The 16,435-nt window shown below is 36.2% G+C and overlaps 2 protein-coding genes across 2 annotated transcripts; one reads left to right on the top strand and one right to left on the bottom strand.

Annotated features, from left to right (window-relative positions):
• Window positions 1-624: 624 nt before the first annotated feature.
• On the top strand, window positions 625-10,789 carry LOC107813903 (putative cyclic nucleotide-gated ion channel 5). Its single transcript, XM_016639221.2, is given in 9 exon segments — window positions 625-784; window positions 3,816-3,900; window positions 4,495-5,071; window positions 5,311-5,523; window positions 6,108-6,260; window positions 6,262-6,413; window positions 9,084-9,195; window positions 9,486-9,722; window positions 9,806-10,789. Coding segments are annotated over 8 exon segments (2,199 nt in total). The 5' UTR covers window positions 625-784; window positions 3,816-3,841; the 3' UTR covers window positions 10,502-10,789.
• A 630-nt stretch (window positions 10,790-11,419) lies between these two features.
• LOC107813894 (transmembrane 9 superfamily member 9-like) lies at window positions 11,420-16,051 on the bottom strand. Its single transcript, XM_016639213.2, has 7 exons — window positions 15,741-16,051; window positions 14,229-14,393; window positions 13,944-14,053; window positions 13,758-13,863; window positions 13,543-13,655; window positions 13,305-13,455; window positions 11,420-12,913 (listed from the first exon to the last, which is right to left on the bottom strand). Exons 1-7 carry the CDS (start codon window positions 15,861-15,863, stop codon window positions 11,756-11,758), a joined length of 1,926 nt encoding a protein of 641 aa, XP_016494699.1. The 5' UTR covers window positions 15,864-16,051; the 3' UTR covers window positions 11,420-11,755.
• Window positions 16,052-16,435: the final 384 nt, after the last annotated feature.

Genomic DNA, 16,435 nt, shown 5'->3' with positions numbered 1-16,435 from the left:
TATATTTTGCAAATTTCTTTTTTTCAGTTTTTACAGAATATATATTTTTCAGTTTTTAAAGTATTTTTTTAAAAAAATATTTTTTTTCAGTTTGTACAAAAAAATACTTTAAAAAAACTGAAAAGACTTAAAAATATATATTTTGCAAATTCTTTTTTTTTCTTCAGTTTTTACAAAAGAAATTTTAGTTTTTACAAAATATATGCTTTAAAAAAACTGAATTTTAAAACGGGTCGGGTGGTGGGTTTTTTAAAATGGATCGGGTAAAAAAAAAGGGTCGTTTTCATCTGGTGCTGACACGTGGCACTCCATCCAAAATAAGGGTATATTTGTTCCAAAGTATGACGGGAAGGGTATATATAGCCCAATAGTATAACGATGGGTATTCTTAGACTATTTTCGAAAGTATAAGGTATATTTGGCCCTTTGCCGCAAAATAAATAGTACAGTATCGAATACTGGTTAAGAAATTAAAAAAGGAAAAAATTGTAACAAAAGAAAACTGAAAAGATAATCGGGTGGGGTTTTTTCTTCTTTTTTTTTTGTGTGTTTTGGGGGGGCGGGGGGGAGGGGAAGCAGCAGTCAATTTACCAACTTATTTCTGTCTCTGTAAATTACAAGCGTTTTCTGTTACTTACTTTTGGTACATTCTTTGGATATGTTTATTTTGACTTCATCTTCTGCTCCTTCTTAACCCCACCACCCCCACACAACCACCCCACCAATTCCTTTTTCTTCTTCTTCCATGTCTATCTCCATGAATTAATTTCTCAAGACTTCAACTGTAAGTGCCCTTTTTCTGATCTATACTCATATATTTTAGTAATTACCTTGTATTTCAGTTTCTCTTTTTTAAACTACTTTGCTCTTTATGCTATAATTTGTTCAGTTTATTGAACTGTTTTATCTGATTTAAATGCAAAATTTGCATCTGAAAATGGTCAATAAAGACTAAAAATTCAATCTTGATGGATTAAATCAAAAGGGTTTTATTAAAAAGTCAATCTTGATGGGTTAAATCAAAAGGGTCAGATTAAAAACTCAATCTTGATGAGTTAAATCAAAAGGGGTTATGTCATTTTGTGTATAGATGAAAAGGGTAAGATTAAAAACTCAATGTTGATGGGATTGGAACTTAGTTGTAGAAATATGGACTTCACCTGAAATTCAGTCAACATGAGTATACTGAAATTATTTTGATATTTTGTTATTTGTTGAAATGAAATTGAGATTTAGAATTTGTCCAAATTTGGATCATCTCAAGATAAAATAATTATAGAGGGTAAAAACACTACATGATTTTTCCCATATGTCTAGGCCTTGGATAGAGTTACCCGGTACATGTGCCAGTGGGAGCAGGGGCGGCTCAAGCGTATGTGGGACCTAAGGCTAAATTTTAATATGGGGCCTAAGTATTTATAAGAACGTTATAATATATATTTTTATTTAAAATCTATTCTTCTAGCTTTTTGAGATGCAAAGTTGTTAATAATTTTTTTATAATCGATTTTTTCTAATAATTCATTTTCAATTGATAATATAGCCAAGTCATTTAATCTTTCTTGAGACATTGTTGATCTTAGGTAAGATTTTATCAATTTTAATTTTGAAAAACTTCTTTCTGCTGAAGCAACTGTTATAGGAACTGTTAACATTAATATATAAGCAATATAAGCATTTGGAAAAGAATCAAGTCTTTTTATTTGATTGAGTATATCGATTAGAGTATTATCTTCTACTTGTACTATTTCTCTTAACACTTTTAATTCTGAAAATAAGTCTAAACCATCAATATCAGAGTGACTGTTATGTTTTAAGGAACATTCAAGGTTAAAACAATATTTTTTCAAATTCTCGTCATTTAATGATCTCAATTTTTTACCACTAAATAGGAAACCAAAGATATTTTCATATACTTCAAACTGTTCAAATCTATTTTGAAGTGAAAAAATTGCTTCATCTACTATGTATAAGAAGTAATCAACTCTAAAAGATTCTTCAAGAGACTTTGTGATTTCATTATCAACATTTTCATCAAATTGTTACTTTCTATGTATTACATGTTTATTACGAAATTCAGGTTCTATATTCATCTCAAATGCAATTTCCTTAGCTGAAATCATAGCATTTGTAAATCCTTTTTCTTTATATTTTTTAGAAAAAGAAATAGACCTCTTAGTTGATCTATGGCAACATCAATATGCATATCTTTTGATTGTAAACTTTTGGTAACTAAATTAACAGCAAATAATACATCATACCAAATAGTTATGCCCAATAAAAACTCAAAATTTTCAAGCTCATATGTTGCTAAACAACTTGCTTCACTTTTTGTTTTTGGATCCTCACTAACTTCTACTAATTTTATTAAAGCATCTCTTATTTGTGGAGCCTGAAATCTTATTGCTTTAATACTTTCAATACGACTTTCCCAACGTATTTCTACTATTTTTTAAGTAAGCCAAATCTTTACTTTATTAATATATCTAAAAGGTTTTCTTTCCTTTTATATGAAAAGTACAAAAGTACTATATATAATTTTATAAAACCTATAAACCTATAAAATATATATTATTCCTAAAACTATAAAATATATATTATTCCTAAAATATGCCCCCCCCCCCAAATTGGGGGCCTAAGGCACTTGCCTTACCCCATACACTGTTAGAGCCGACCTTGGGTAGGAGATAGAAAGTACCAGGTGGAATAGTTGAGGTACGCACGAGCTGGCTCGGACACCACCGTCATAAGAAAAAATTATAAAGGGTAAAGGAAAGGGGGAGGGGTTGATTAGGCTTATTATGGTAGTACCAAATAGTAGGAAATCAAAGCTTCAAATTTAGGGTATTTGAGTTAGTATCTGGAAACTTGCATTTTGAAGTTGCTATTGATGTTTGTGAAATGCAAACCTTCTTTTTCTTTGGTTTGAAGTTTGTACATTTTTTCGAGATAGCTACATTGGTTTAGTTGCCAATAGTCTAACTTTTAGCGGCTTAACTGCACTGTGAAGTAGTAAATTAGTGGGTCAAGGTGACACAAAAAAGTGTAAGGTACAAATAAATCTCCGTTTGAGGCTTTTGCTTCAGTTTCAATAGGTTGGGTTCTGAAATATTTACTTATTCTGAGATGAAAGGCTTAGTAAGAAATCTAAATCAGAGAAAGATAAATTACCCTATTGTGATAGTGGATCAAGAGCTGAAGAGGGAACTGAGAGTCGAAAATAATGGGGCCAGGCACCAACTCATTTTTTATTGAAGAAGGAGAATAATACCATTGGTCCATTCATTCTTCTAAATCTGTTCAAACTTGGTTGTTCTCATTTTTTTTGGCAAAACAAAATAGAAATAGTCCTTGCGTTAACTTGTTATGTTCTTTTTCAAACTTCCATATAAAATATTTCTGAGTGCATTTTCATCTCCTTGTGTGTTTTGTTGGAATTGAATAATAATATAAGACGCAAGACATCTTGCCAGCAGTCGTTTCAATGTTTTGGACTTTGTCGCAAAAAGAGGCGAACACTCACAAGGTTCTGAGTACTTATCGAGTGATTCTAATTATGTTATTATTGTTACCTTGTAGAGGGATTAGAAATAAATATTCCATTACTCGCAGAAGCAGAATTGGTATCACATTATCTATGGGATTAGAATCCCCCTAATCATCGGGATTAAGATCATTGCAAAGAAAGCTATAATGTATGGTATTATTAAACAAGCACAAATTAACATTGCTCTCAAAGATCTTCAAACTTCTACTCCCCTCTCTAGCTTATTCTCTACACTATGATTAACTTGAAATTTTATGTTCTGCTGCAGTGGCTGTATATGTGTGTCTGTACAAAATGTTCGACTGCGGTTCCAAGTCCCAATATTTGGGGGGACAGCGGGAGAAGTTCGTAAGGTAGTCGAATCTATTCTCTTTATTTTCCTTTATCTCATCTTCTGAGGTTAAGTATCTTTTCGTTTACTTGATTAACTCTTACCTAGTATTCTGAGGTTAAGTTAGGCATAAACTAAAACATTTTTCTTATAAAAAAAGGTATAATACTATTGAATTTGTTTTTTTATTTCAGTTTATTATGTATAATACTTTAAAAAGCAGTTAGGTTTTTGTTTCATCTTTTGATTGTTGGATAAAGGAGATTAGCTCTTTATTATATGACAATGTCTCACATTAGTGTGCTATGAACGCTTCAAAAGATCAGGGTGATAGGATGAATTAGTTTTTTTTTATATGGATAAAGTAATACCTTCATTCGCTTATGTGATTGTGTCTAGGCTTTTACTGTTATATTTGACATTTGAAGGATTCTCAGGCCTAGTAGTTGGATGAAGCAGATATGATATTTTTGAAGTACGGCAATTTAAGTCTGAGAACGAGGAGATTTAACATTAAAAGCGCCATTATTGCAGTTTGTTCACTATTGATTGTTCTTCCCTGATTATCTTAGCTTCTTTTTGGCATCTAATATTGCTTCTGCACATTTTGGTTTAGGTTGGATGACTTGGATTCCAGACTATCCTCTCCTTCCGCGTCACTAACAACAAATAAATGCGGCTTTAACATCGACGGTCTAAAACGTTCGGGCCATGCGGCTAACAGTCCGTCAAGGTCTTTTAAGAGAGGAATGAAAAAAGGATCTGAAGGACTTAAATCAATACTCGGCTTTGGTGTATCTCGGGCTGTATTTCCTGAAGATCTGAAAGTTTCAGAGAAGAAGATTTTTGACCCTCAAGATAAATTCCTTCTCTTATGGAATAAGTTGTTTGTTGTGTCATGTATTCTAGCCGTGTCGGTGGATCCACTGTTTTTCTACCTTCCAGTTTTTGATAATAAGTCAAATTGCCTTCAGATTGACAGGAAGCTCACTGTCATAGCCACTACCCTACGTACAGTGATTGATGCTTTCTATCTTATTCACATGACTCTTCAGTTTCGCACGGCTTATATTGCACCATCATCTCGAGTTTTTGGACGGGGCGAACTTGTGATAGATCCTGGACAGATTGCTAAAAGATACTTGCGGTTCTATTTTATCATCGATTTTCTTGCTGTGATTCCCTTGCCTCAGGTTAAAAGAAATGCTTTGCTGTGATTCCCTTCTATAATGTTTATTATATGTACATTTATGTATATTATATGTATATTTATACTTAATATACAAAACATATACATTTCCCGGCTATTTTGTTTTTTGGGCGGCCCAAAATTGTAATTATCCCTTTATTTCTCTTGCTTAACATTCTCTTGCTTATCATTTGATGAGTGTAATTCTCATTCTCTTTACTTTCTTTTTATGCATCTATGCAGATTGTGGTGTGGAGATTCCTGCAAAGCTCAACAGGTTCTGATGTCCTAGCTACGAAGCAAGCTTTGCTTTACATCATTTTGCTTCAGTACATCCCCAGATTTGTCAGAGTTATACCCTTAACTTCGGAACTGAAAAGAACTACTGGTGTCTTTGCTGAAACCGCATGGGCTGGTGCTGCGTCCTATTTGCTGTTGTACATGCTTGCTAGTCATGTAAGCTATTCGTCAAAATGTTGAAATGTTAGATATCATGGCGTGCAAGCAATTTGTTTTTACTCTCTATGATCCTTTGCTCACATAAATCTTTCTGTAAGTTTTATTTGTTTATTGGTTTGTTTGCCACTTCTTGCATTATGTTTCCTCTGTATTTCCAGTTCAATTGCTGGTGACAGTTCACTTTTGCGTTTCCTGAAAGATCGATGGTTCACTTGTTACATTTATATCTGCTTTTTAAGATGATTCTTGAGTTGGAATTTTGGGATGGTTCGCTTGTGAAATACCTTTGCACAGTGTGTGTAGGTCTGATTATTGTAAGTTGAAAGTTTAGAATGTGTTACGGTCATGTCCTAATGGCTTCTTTAGACCTATGGGCCTAATGAATACACATGTGTTAATTGCATGGATCATGTGAATATCGTCCAATTATCTGCTCATCTTTGTTGACTCTCACAACTTATTTTTACTACTCTAGGAAGATGACAAAGGTTGGAATTTTAGGTTCAAATGTATGATCATGATCTTCTTTCTGCTTTAGTAGGCATATCTTTTACTTCTCTTTTGTATGTATTTCATTGCAGATAGTTGGGTCATTTTGGTACTTGCTATCTGTGGAGCGCTATGACACATGCTGGCAGCAAGCTTGTACACACAATGCAACATGCAACACTGATTTCTTGTATTGTGGCAATCAGTACATGACGGGTTATAATAGTTGGAGCAGCATAAGTGACAAAAGTTTTGAATGATGCTTGCCCCGCAAATAGTGACGACTCACCGTTTGATTTTGGGATCTTTGATCAGGCTTTGTCATCTGGCATTATTTACTCCATGAAATTCGTGTCTAAATATTGTTATTGTCTATGGTGGGGGCTGCAGAATTTGAGGTGAGTTTATTTTAATGCTTAGCTGATATTATGTTCCTCTTGATTGGTCTATTGTTTCAGTTTCTTATTTCCGTGGTTAACATTTCAATTTTTGTAGAGAGTATAAATTCACTAGTGAGAATGACGTGCATATGAAGTTTGATTCATGTCCCCTGACCACAGTAGCGAAACCTCGACAAAAAATACATTGCATTAAAATGTGCAACTATCTGTAATTAGTTATAAACTTGGAGAAGAGAATTCTGTGAAGCAGAACCGGAATTTGCGGATCGAAGAACTTGGTTTGTCTTGACTTCTGTAGCAGAATGTACACTAACATTTTAACGTTAATCCAAAGACATGAATTTCTTCAAGAAAATTCTTAGCATTTCTCTTGTGAAGACTCAAGTTCTTCAAAATATTTATCATGGGAACACGTCGGAAATTTTTGATTAAGAAAAGAAACAGTAGGTCTACTTATTTACACCAGGGGGGCGTAGAGAATGAAAAGAAACAGTCGCTGTGGACTGCAATCCTCGGAAACGTTTTTGGGGAACATGTTGAATGTGACTGATGGAGAAAAGCAGTAGACCTTGAAGAATGCCACCTTTCTATATTTGGTAACTTTTTAATTCCAAGATTTTCATATTACCCTTAACGATACTCGCTTATAGGAATGATATGACGTGTTTAATATTACAAGACACCTTTAGTTTAACACCACGTGATTCAAACGTCTTCTTTATATTCTTAAACTTCGTGTCTGGTCAAACTAAGACATATGAAACTGAGGGGGTGTAATACCTTTCATGTTCAAACGCGTATGTATGTGTCAAGCGTTGATGCCTTTTAACTTTTCCCAACTATAGTAAAGTTGACTATTGCACAAAATCAATTAACAAAAACCCAATCCCAAATTAGTTGAAATTGGCTATATGAATCCCATGTATATTCATTACGCTGTATTAGCTAAATATTTATTTTGAAGCAAATTAGGGATTTTCTAAAGGTAGAAATTGTCTAATTCTATGTTGATCGGACTCTCTGAAAATGTCAGTGAGTGCGTGTCGGATCCTTCAAAAATAGTGCACTTTTGGAGGATCCGACACAGGTGCGGCGCCATTTTGGAGGGTCCGCGCAACATAGGTCTTATTTCACACTTATCAATCTACAAATATACATGTCTCTAACGAGTCAAAGACTCTTGGCAAGCACTGGACATCATGCACGTGTAAGAACAAATAAGACATCTTTTTGTTGGTATTGCCTATGTGGATCCTTTGTTTCCGTTGTGTTGTGTTCTTAGCTAAGTCCGTATTATTCCAGAAGATTCAAGGTCCCTTGAGACAACTATCCTCCATGCGATTTTAAGTCTAGCTCGCCCCGTTTAGCACCTTCATAATAACCTATGGGCTCGGTGCATTTCGAGGTTTGTATAGGATATGATCCAACCATCTCAGGAAATCAGACAGTCTCGTCCTTTTTTTTTCTTTTTTTTTTAAATCTGTGCGTTTGCTATTTGCGTGCCTCTGTATAATCTGATCATTTCTAAATTCTAATCTTGTTCAACTCTGTGTTAAGGCACATTCTCTTAGCACTTCTTTTGTATGACACTCATCTTGTGAGTATATTGGGTGGGTATTAGATGCTCGTTATTTACGTCCATATAATATAACGTCTAACGACTGTCTGATAGAATTTGCGTATACTTTCTTAGATATTTTTCTGTTGCATAGGTCTCCATAGCACTTAATCATTTCCTTAATAACAATAACTTGTGGAGGTAGGTGAAGAGTCCTTTCTTTGGCAAGTCTAGAGTTAAATCTGAGAAAAATATATCGTTGTCTGGAAGTTATAGACGCAGAGGACAAGCATCTAGTTTGAGTTTTTCCAGTATTGTGCTTCATTTGGTTCATGTAGTCTATTTACTAGTTAACATTTGACCATTAATACGGTAGTCTCCTTTTATTCATCGTTCCTTACACATAGAGCTGAAGAGGAAACAAAGTTTCTGCTAGACCCCAGGTGATGTGATAAGATCGCGTGGGACTGCCCTCGATTTTAATTTATGTGAACCTATTACTATTATAAGGAGGAAACAAACTTTCTGCTAGACCCCAGGTGATGTGATAAGGTCGCGTGGGACTGCCCTCGATTTCAATTTATGTGAACCTATTACTATTTGTGGAGTCAAACAAGATTTTCGTTAACCACATTTTTTGCAAATACTTTTTAAATATTTTGGGTTGTTAACTATTGTGACTTATACTACTTTTTATGTAGTTTCTAAATATGTAAATCTTATTTTAAAAAGTTTCAAAAATTCTATATCCATATTCACACCGAAAATTAGTTAGTTTGGCCCTCGTACTCCGAAAAGGTTCATATAAATTGAAACGAAGGGCGTAGTAGATTGAAAAGTTGGATTTAAGTACCCTGAATTTATAAAGTAATAACTATTGATGATCCTTTGGTGCACTGCTGCAATGCATTATTTTTGCTTGATAGCCCTGCTGCCAGCATTACATAATCTACTGCATAAATTCTTGCAAAATATTTTACTTTTTTGATTAATAAATATGTTGCTTGATATTTTGAATGCTGTATAAATTGATTCACAATTGATTTGTGGTAAACTTGTATTAATGATAATCTCTTTTTTGTTTCTTTTGTTCTTTTCTGCTCGTGCAGTACCCTTGGACAGGGACTTCAAACTAGCACATATCCTGGGGAGTCTCTTTTCTCTATTGCATTGGCGATACTTGGGCTCATTCTCTTTGCATTATTAATCGGTAACATGCAGGTGATGATGGACTGAATAAAAAATGTAGCTTCCTGACTGCCGGTTTTATCAGAAAAAGTTTTTACAATCACTTGACAAATGAAGAGAAACAATTAAATATGATGACTCTTTTTGTTTATCAAACTCGGAATTGTATGAAAAGCTAAAATGTGATGTAGACTTTCATGGTTATTACCGTATTTGCTAGATATCAATACTATGGCATTCACATTTCTAGGAGTGCTTTTGATAATGGCATTTATATATCTATGAGAAATTTGTGCTGAGACTTTGGTGCTTTGCGGTCACAGACATATCTACAATCTCTTACTATTCGACTCGAGGAGATGAGGGTTAAAAGGCGTGACTCAGAACAGTGGATGCATCATCGCTTGCTCCCACAAGATCTCCGAGAACGGGTTAGGCGCTATGATCAGTACAAGTGGCAGGAAACACGAGGAGTGGATGAAGAGAATATAGTCCAGAGTTTGCCCAAGGATCTTAGGAGGGATATCAAGCGTCATCTTTGTCTGGCTCTAGTGAAGAGGGTAACCAACTAGCTTATATACTTTCGTGCTTCTGTTAGTCGTTTTATACGCATTTTACTAATAATCTATGTCACTGATTTCAGGTACCTCTATTTGAGAATATGGATGAAAGATTGCTCGATGCTATTTGTGAGCGTCTAAAACCCTGTTTGTATATCGAGAATACTTACATTGTTCGAGAAGGAGATCCAGTGGATGAGATGCTCTTCATCATACGAGGTCGGCTTGAGAGTGTCACAACTGACGGTGGGAGAAGTGGTTTCTTCAACCGCAGTTTATTAAAAGAAGGCGACTTTTGTGGAGAGGAACTTCTAACATGGGCGCTAGACCCAAAATCCGGTTCTAATCTCCCATCTTCAACTCGTACAGTGAAAGCTCTGACGGAAGTGGAGGCTTTCGCTCTAACAGCAGACGAGTTGAAATTCGTTGCCAGTCAGTTCAGAAGGCTTCACAGTAGACAGGTTCAGCACACATTCCGATTCTACTCACAGCAATGGAGGACTTGGGCTGCTATTTTCATCCAAGCAGCATGGAGGCGGTACACCAAGAGGAAACTTATGGAACTCCAACGGAAGGAAGAAGAAGAAGCCGAGGCATTGGCTGCAGCTAGTGGCAATTCTGGTGGCGCCACTTACAGTATCCGAGCAACGTTCTTGGCATCGAGATTTGCAGCAAATGCTCTCCGAGGTGTTCATAGGAATCGAAATCTCAAGAGTGCTAGGGAGTTGGTGAAGCTGCAGAAGCCTCCAGAGCCAGATTTTAGTGCAGATGCAGATTGATTTTGTTTGAATATCTGCTCATTTTGATTTTTCGTTTGACTTGTTTACTGGTCTTGTGAGTTTTTTAGAAGGCTTCCATGTATAATTTATGTTTAGAGAGTTACTGCAACGATATTTCTGTAATTAATTAAATATGTTTAGTATATGTCCCTATTTCGACTCTTTAGGTATTATAGCTCAACTGTGGATAAGATTTTGGGTGTTTTAACTATTTGGAAACATTAGTAGTTGTGAAAATTTATTAAAATTTGGCTATTTTTACATGGGTGTAAACCTACTTGGACCTCCTATGAATTCGAATGGTTATTTATGAAAATTTACATAATGTCCTGATATGAACTTTTGACCCCTTCCCATCCCCCTCCCCCTTATAAGATTCTATAAAGTCCTGATTGAACTTTACCCCAGTGCTCCCATGGTCAGCATCTATATTTATAGAAAGGACCCAGGGCTATGAGTAAATTTGATTGGGGGTATATAGCCAATTGGGTTGCCACCTTGTAAAGAGGTGGAACCAACTAAGATTGAATGCTAATCCCGTTTTATAGAGGGTTAGTGCTAGCTTTCTATCCCGGTGAACAATGTTCCACTGATTTGGTAGGGCATTCTTAGCCTGTTGGTCGTGATGCACTCCAGTGCATCTGACCCGCAGTTCTGCTATAACAGATTAGACCGCAGTTCTGCCATAATAGAAGCACGGGACCTCCACTCGAAAGTTCAACATTCATTTCTTTTTTTGGGTAAATAAAGGAATTTTATTACCAAATAGCGTTATGTGCATGGAGAAAACTGCAGTTGAACATTTTCAAACTGCAGCATGTATAGCATTTTAAATCTATATAACTCTTAGGTTTTTCCTTCCTACCAAAACACATTGTATCAATGATATTTGGTGGTTGGAGCTAACAGCATATAAAATTCGTGAAAACAACAAACACCTTCATTAACAAAACTTCCATCTATAAATGTTTGAGTAAATAAGAGGATTAGCTGACTAATTAACAAATAGGACATCCTTTTCAATCTTTTGGTACAAGAATCATATTGTCAACTAAAACATGCCGTAAATTGAGGATCGAATTGTCCTAAAATCCTCTTAAAATTACAGAAAAGACTAAAGAACAAATAGATTCAAGGAAACATGTGTTGGGTAGGTTACAAGAAGCAACTTTATACCTATCAAAACCTGGAAGCAACAAACAATTTGGTCCACAGTGTGATATATGCTCTATCGAGGAACTGCAATACGACACTTTAGTCAATCTTCACTGATGAGTAGATGAGCCTCGTGAACCAGAAGCATGCGTAGAACCCAATTGTGCCAGTCAAGACAAAGAAAGCATATGATGCAATCAACATGTAGCCGAAGTACAGCATACCAGATACGGGCTTTGTGATCTCGAGCTTCGTGAAGAAATAGAATGCTGCATAAAGGAATAGGTAGAGAGCCGATGACCCTGAAGTGAGGTATGATCTCCACCACCAAAGGTAGTCCTCGCTGCATAGCTGGAAATAGCAGAGCACAATGGTGATCTCGGCACAGGTGATGATAAGAATGACGAGCACAATGAAGAGGAAACCAAATATGTAATAGAACTGCTGCAACCAGATTGAGGTGAGGATGAAGAATAGCTCGATGAATACAGCTCCAAATGGAAGTATGCCACCAATAAGGATAGAGAAAACTGGATTCATGTACCAGGCTTGCTCTGGTATCTGTCGAGGGATCTTATTTGTCTTCACCGGATCCTCAATAGCTGGCTTCTTAAAACCTACATAACTACCAACAAAAACGAGTGGCACTGCGATGCCAAACCACAAGAATACCAATGCAAACATGGTTCCAAATGGCACTGCCCCAGATGATTTCTCTCCCCAAATTAGAGCATTCAACACAAAGAAAAGAACAAAAACAATGCCGGGGAACATGAGTGCTGTCTTAAGAGTAATTTTCTTCCACTCAGTTCCTTTGTACATCTTGTAAAGGCGGGCTGAGGCATAGCCAGCAAAAACACCCATGAATGCCCAGAGAAGCAACATTGCTGTCATCAACCCTCCCCGATTTGAAGGGGATAAGAATCCGAGGACAGCGAATGTCATTGTAACTACAGTCATTCCAAAGAACTGAACACCAGTCCCAACATAAACACACAACAGATCAGAGTTAATTGGAGGCCTAAAAACATCCCCATGGACCAATTTCCATCCTGTTTCTTCTTGAGCCTCTTCTTGGGTCTCTAACTGATTGTACTTGGAGATGTCACGGTAGAGGGTCCGCAACATAATCATTGCTACCATGCCCGAGAGGAAAAGAACAATCATCAATGAGTTAACAATTGAAAACCAGTGGATCTGATCATCGGCCATTAAAAGATATGTATCCCATCTTGATGCCCACTTGATATCACTTTCCTGAGAGTTGGATACAAGAATTACAGATTCATCACAACCAGCTCACTTGCATGTGTATTTTTATGTTGTAAAGAACTTTATTTTATTGTTTATGTTAAATACAAATTGTTAAAAAGTGTAAGATATTGTCCTGAGAAAGTTTCATGAGAAATTCAACATTAAATAATAGGTGACAATGGCTAAAATATAGGAAGTAGAAAATAAGTAGTACTACCGGTAAAGCTATTAATAGGACATGGGAGGTAGTTTTGAGCATAAAAGATAATGGCTGACCATGGTAGTCAGGCTAGTAGCAATAGGCACTTAATCCGTAGTAGGTGTTTCCGTAGTAGAGTCAAACACCGCCACTTAAAAAGATATAACATTATCTCCATGGTTAGATGTGTTTTACCTCAAATTCAACATCATATGTGAAGATGATTTCCTTCTTATCTTCAACCTCTTGGGGAGAATCAGAACTTGTAACAGTACGCTTGGCATGAGGATCACAAGTGGTCAACCGGTTTTTGCCATTCCATTCCCCATCGTATTCGTGTTTCACACTGGGAAAAAAAACACAATTTCCAATTCAACATTCATAACAAAGAAACAATAATTGAAGTCAAAACATATGAACTACACATAATTACCTGAATGGTCTCACTTCAAATCCTACAACTCTCGCAGCATCAGTTTGTGGATCCTTGTGAAACTTGACAGTGAATGTCAGATGATTATGGATAAAATGCTTCTCCTCCTTGCTCTAAAGAACAGAAAAAATGCAGAGGAAATAAGTTCACAATGCCTCCAGAGTATTTACAAACCAAAATCACCAAAGCAAAAATTGAAATAATCTGATACATACTCCAGCATATTGTCCCTTTAGACCAACATGAAAACCATGCTGATAGACTGTAGTGTCCAGGTCAGGCCTTTTTATGGGCATAACAAGAGGAAGATTATCCAAAATCCTGTTAAAACGTCACATCTCATGTTAGATGAAGTACTATACAACCAGAAAAGAGGAAACAAATTTAATGTAAATTCTCACATGTTGACCCGATATTCATCTTCAATCTTCTCTTTCAACTCTTTTGCTGTTTTTGCATTAAGAACAGTGCGGCATACAACATTGCACATCTGTGGTTCTCTCATATGGAACTGCATAACAGATTGCCCAGTCAATCAACTTCCCCTTATTCCAAGGGTAAGACAACGAACACTAGCAACCCAGCGCACACCTCCACCCCCCACCCCCACCCCCGAAAAAAAAGGAAAGGAACAGAGAAAAGCAGGAAAAACCGAAAAAGAAACATATCTGAGAAAAGAAACTAACCTCATAAGGGGAATTCTCAATACGATCACCACGAAGAACTTCACCAAGATTCTCTGCACTGTCAACAATTTGTTCCGGCTTGCAGTAAGGAAGGGAATAATAGGAATAAGGAAGCTGCGTTTTTGTAGAGGTCAACTTGTTCACTTTCACCATCAGAGGGTCACCCTGCCCCAAAAAAGAGAAAAGTGAAAAATCATCTTACAAGAAGTCGATTCAGACAAAATAACATTTTTGGCCAGATTGAAGTAGAAAATTTAGCGTGCCAAGGAGCTTCTTAAAAGTTGATAGAATCATTGTTTAACTTCAGGAAACTTGTACCAGATTTCTTTGGACAATCACAAGATATATTTCATACAAATATAGCATTATACTGAATACTGTCCTCCAAAATGTCTCGCTCTGAAATTGCTCCTACCAACAATACGAACTATAAAAAAACTTCCTTTTTTCATAATATCAATCTATCAGAGGCATATTTTGCACTACTGTGTGAAGATCTGTCTTTGATAATCTGCGGACCACTTGACATATTCCAACAGCAAAGCATGCTAACTAGATATCTGCGCCCACAACTAGAACTCTCAAGAAAGGACAACTGCTTATACACCCCAATTCCAAGCTAGCTGAGGTAGCTATATGAATCCTCAGAATCCATTTAGCTCAATTTGAACCCACTTTATTCCAATATTCAACTATGACTATGAAATTTGTGTTATCTTTTATTCAGTTGAAATATTCAAGAATTTCTTAATCCTCTATGGACACAGCAAAACACTTGATATCTTATATCAATCAAAGGCTAGGAGTAAAACAAATACACACAATGAAAAGCAAATAGTGGTAATCAGCCGAATGCAAGGCAAAGCTAAAATACATGGAACACCAATCGCACTGTATTAAAACCATAGGTCCACATGCAGACATAGTTTTGTATACTATTTTCCGGAACAGAATGTTGATCTCACTCAGTTACAACTATAACTACAATCTTACGTCCGGAGCTATATGTTCCTCCTGTATGAAGGGAAGTTAGATTCAACCCACGACAAATCCATTGAATCTAATAGAGGAAACAGTAGAATGTACAGTCCCTAAACGACCAAAACTATTAAAATCAGTTTGATGCTTGCATAGATCTAGCAGAAAATTTAATAGATTTATCATCAAAATCGCTAATGTATACTAGATCCAACACAGAAGCCGCCAATTATCCAAATCAAAACCCCAAACATTAATTAGCACATGTACAAACAATAGCAATTCATCCAAAAAACCATCTCAATTAATAACCTATTCCTATTAAAATTATCCGATTTACAAGTAACCGCTATACATGTGTTCACTGAATAGCACAAAAATTAGCATCCAGATTCAACAATGAAAATCATTCTGTCTATCGTGCTACCTCTAACCTGGGATTTTCACTACAGAATCATGTAATTCCAACAAATCGCATACACAAAACACACACACACACACACACATTTGGAGAGAACAGAGCTGAAAATTCACCTTCTGGAAATCCTGAGGAGCAACACCAGGGAGGTAAAAACAGTGAGCTTCATAGGAAAAGAGACATATCAGCACCAAAACCGAGATCCATCGGTGAATCAACTGAGGCCTCGCGACCTCCATAGCTTTCTTTCACCGAGATCTAGATCCCCCCACACACACACACACAGTGAATCCGAAAGCGTAGAGTATAAACTCCACCTCTTTCTCTCTCTAGAAGCTTCTCTCTATATTCACACACACACAGAGTTGTTTGGAGCTTTGGGGAAATATATTAACACACACGAGAAGAACGAGACACGAAGCTAATGGTTAAGACTGGGAAATGTAATTTGATTAAGGAATTACTGGCGATGAAATTTTGACCGTTGGATTAGACGCGTTTGTCGTGTGATCAACGGTTCAAATTGGATCTGAATGACTGCCGTCATCTATGGTAAAAGAAAGATGAGAATTTAATGAAGTAAATGGATTATTGTAATTTGTAAGTAGATCGTTAGATTTACTGTGGTAAATCCGAGTATGAGTTGCACTTACTGCCCCCACCCCCACAAAACTTATAGCTCTATCTTTAACTTGGTTATCAGTTTAGGTATCCTATTTTCCTAAATTATGCACTTTTGCCCCCTTTTCTTTAGCAAATAGTACTCCCTTAATCCTTATGTTCATATTATTTTTTTTTAAACATCACTTTC

This window comes from Nicotiana tabacum, chromosome 18, assembly GCF_000715075.1.
Source record: "Nicotiana tabacum cultivar K326 chromosome 18, ASM71507v2, whole genome shotgun sequence".
In the NCBI taxonomy this organism is placed as follows: Eukaryota; Viridiplantae; Streptophyta; class Magnoliopsida; order Solanales; family Solanaceae; genus Nicotiana; species Nicotiana tabacum.
Note: the sequence above shows the minus strand (reverse complement) of the source record. Positions and strands in the feature narration are given on the sequence as shown.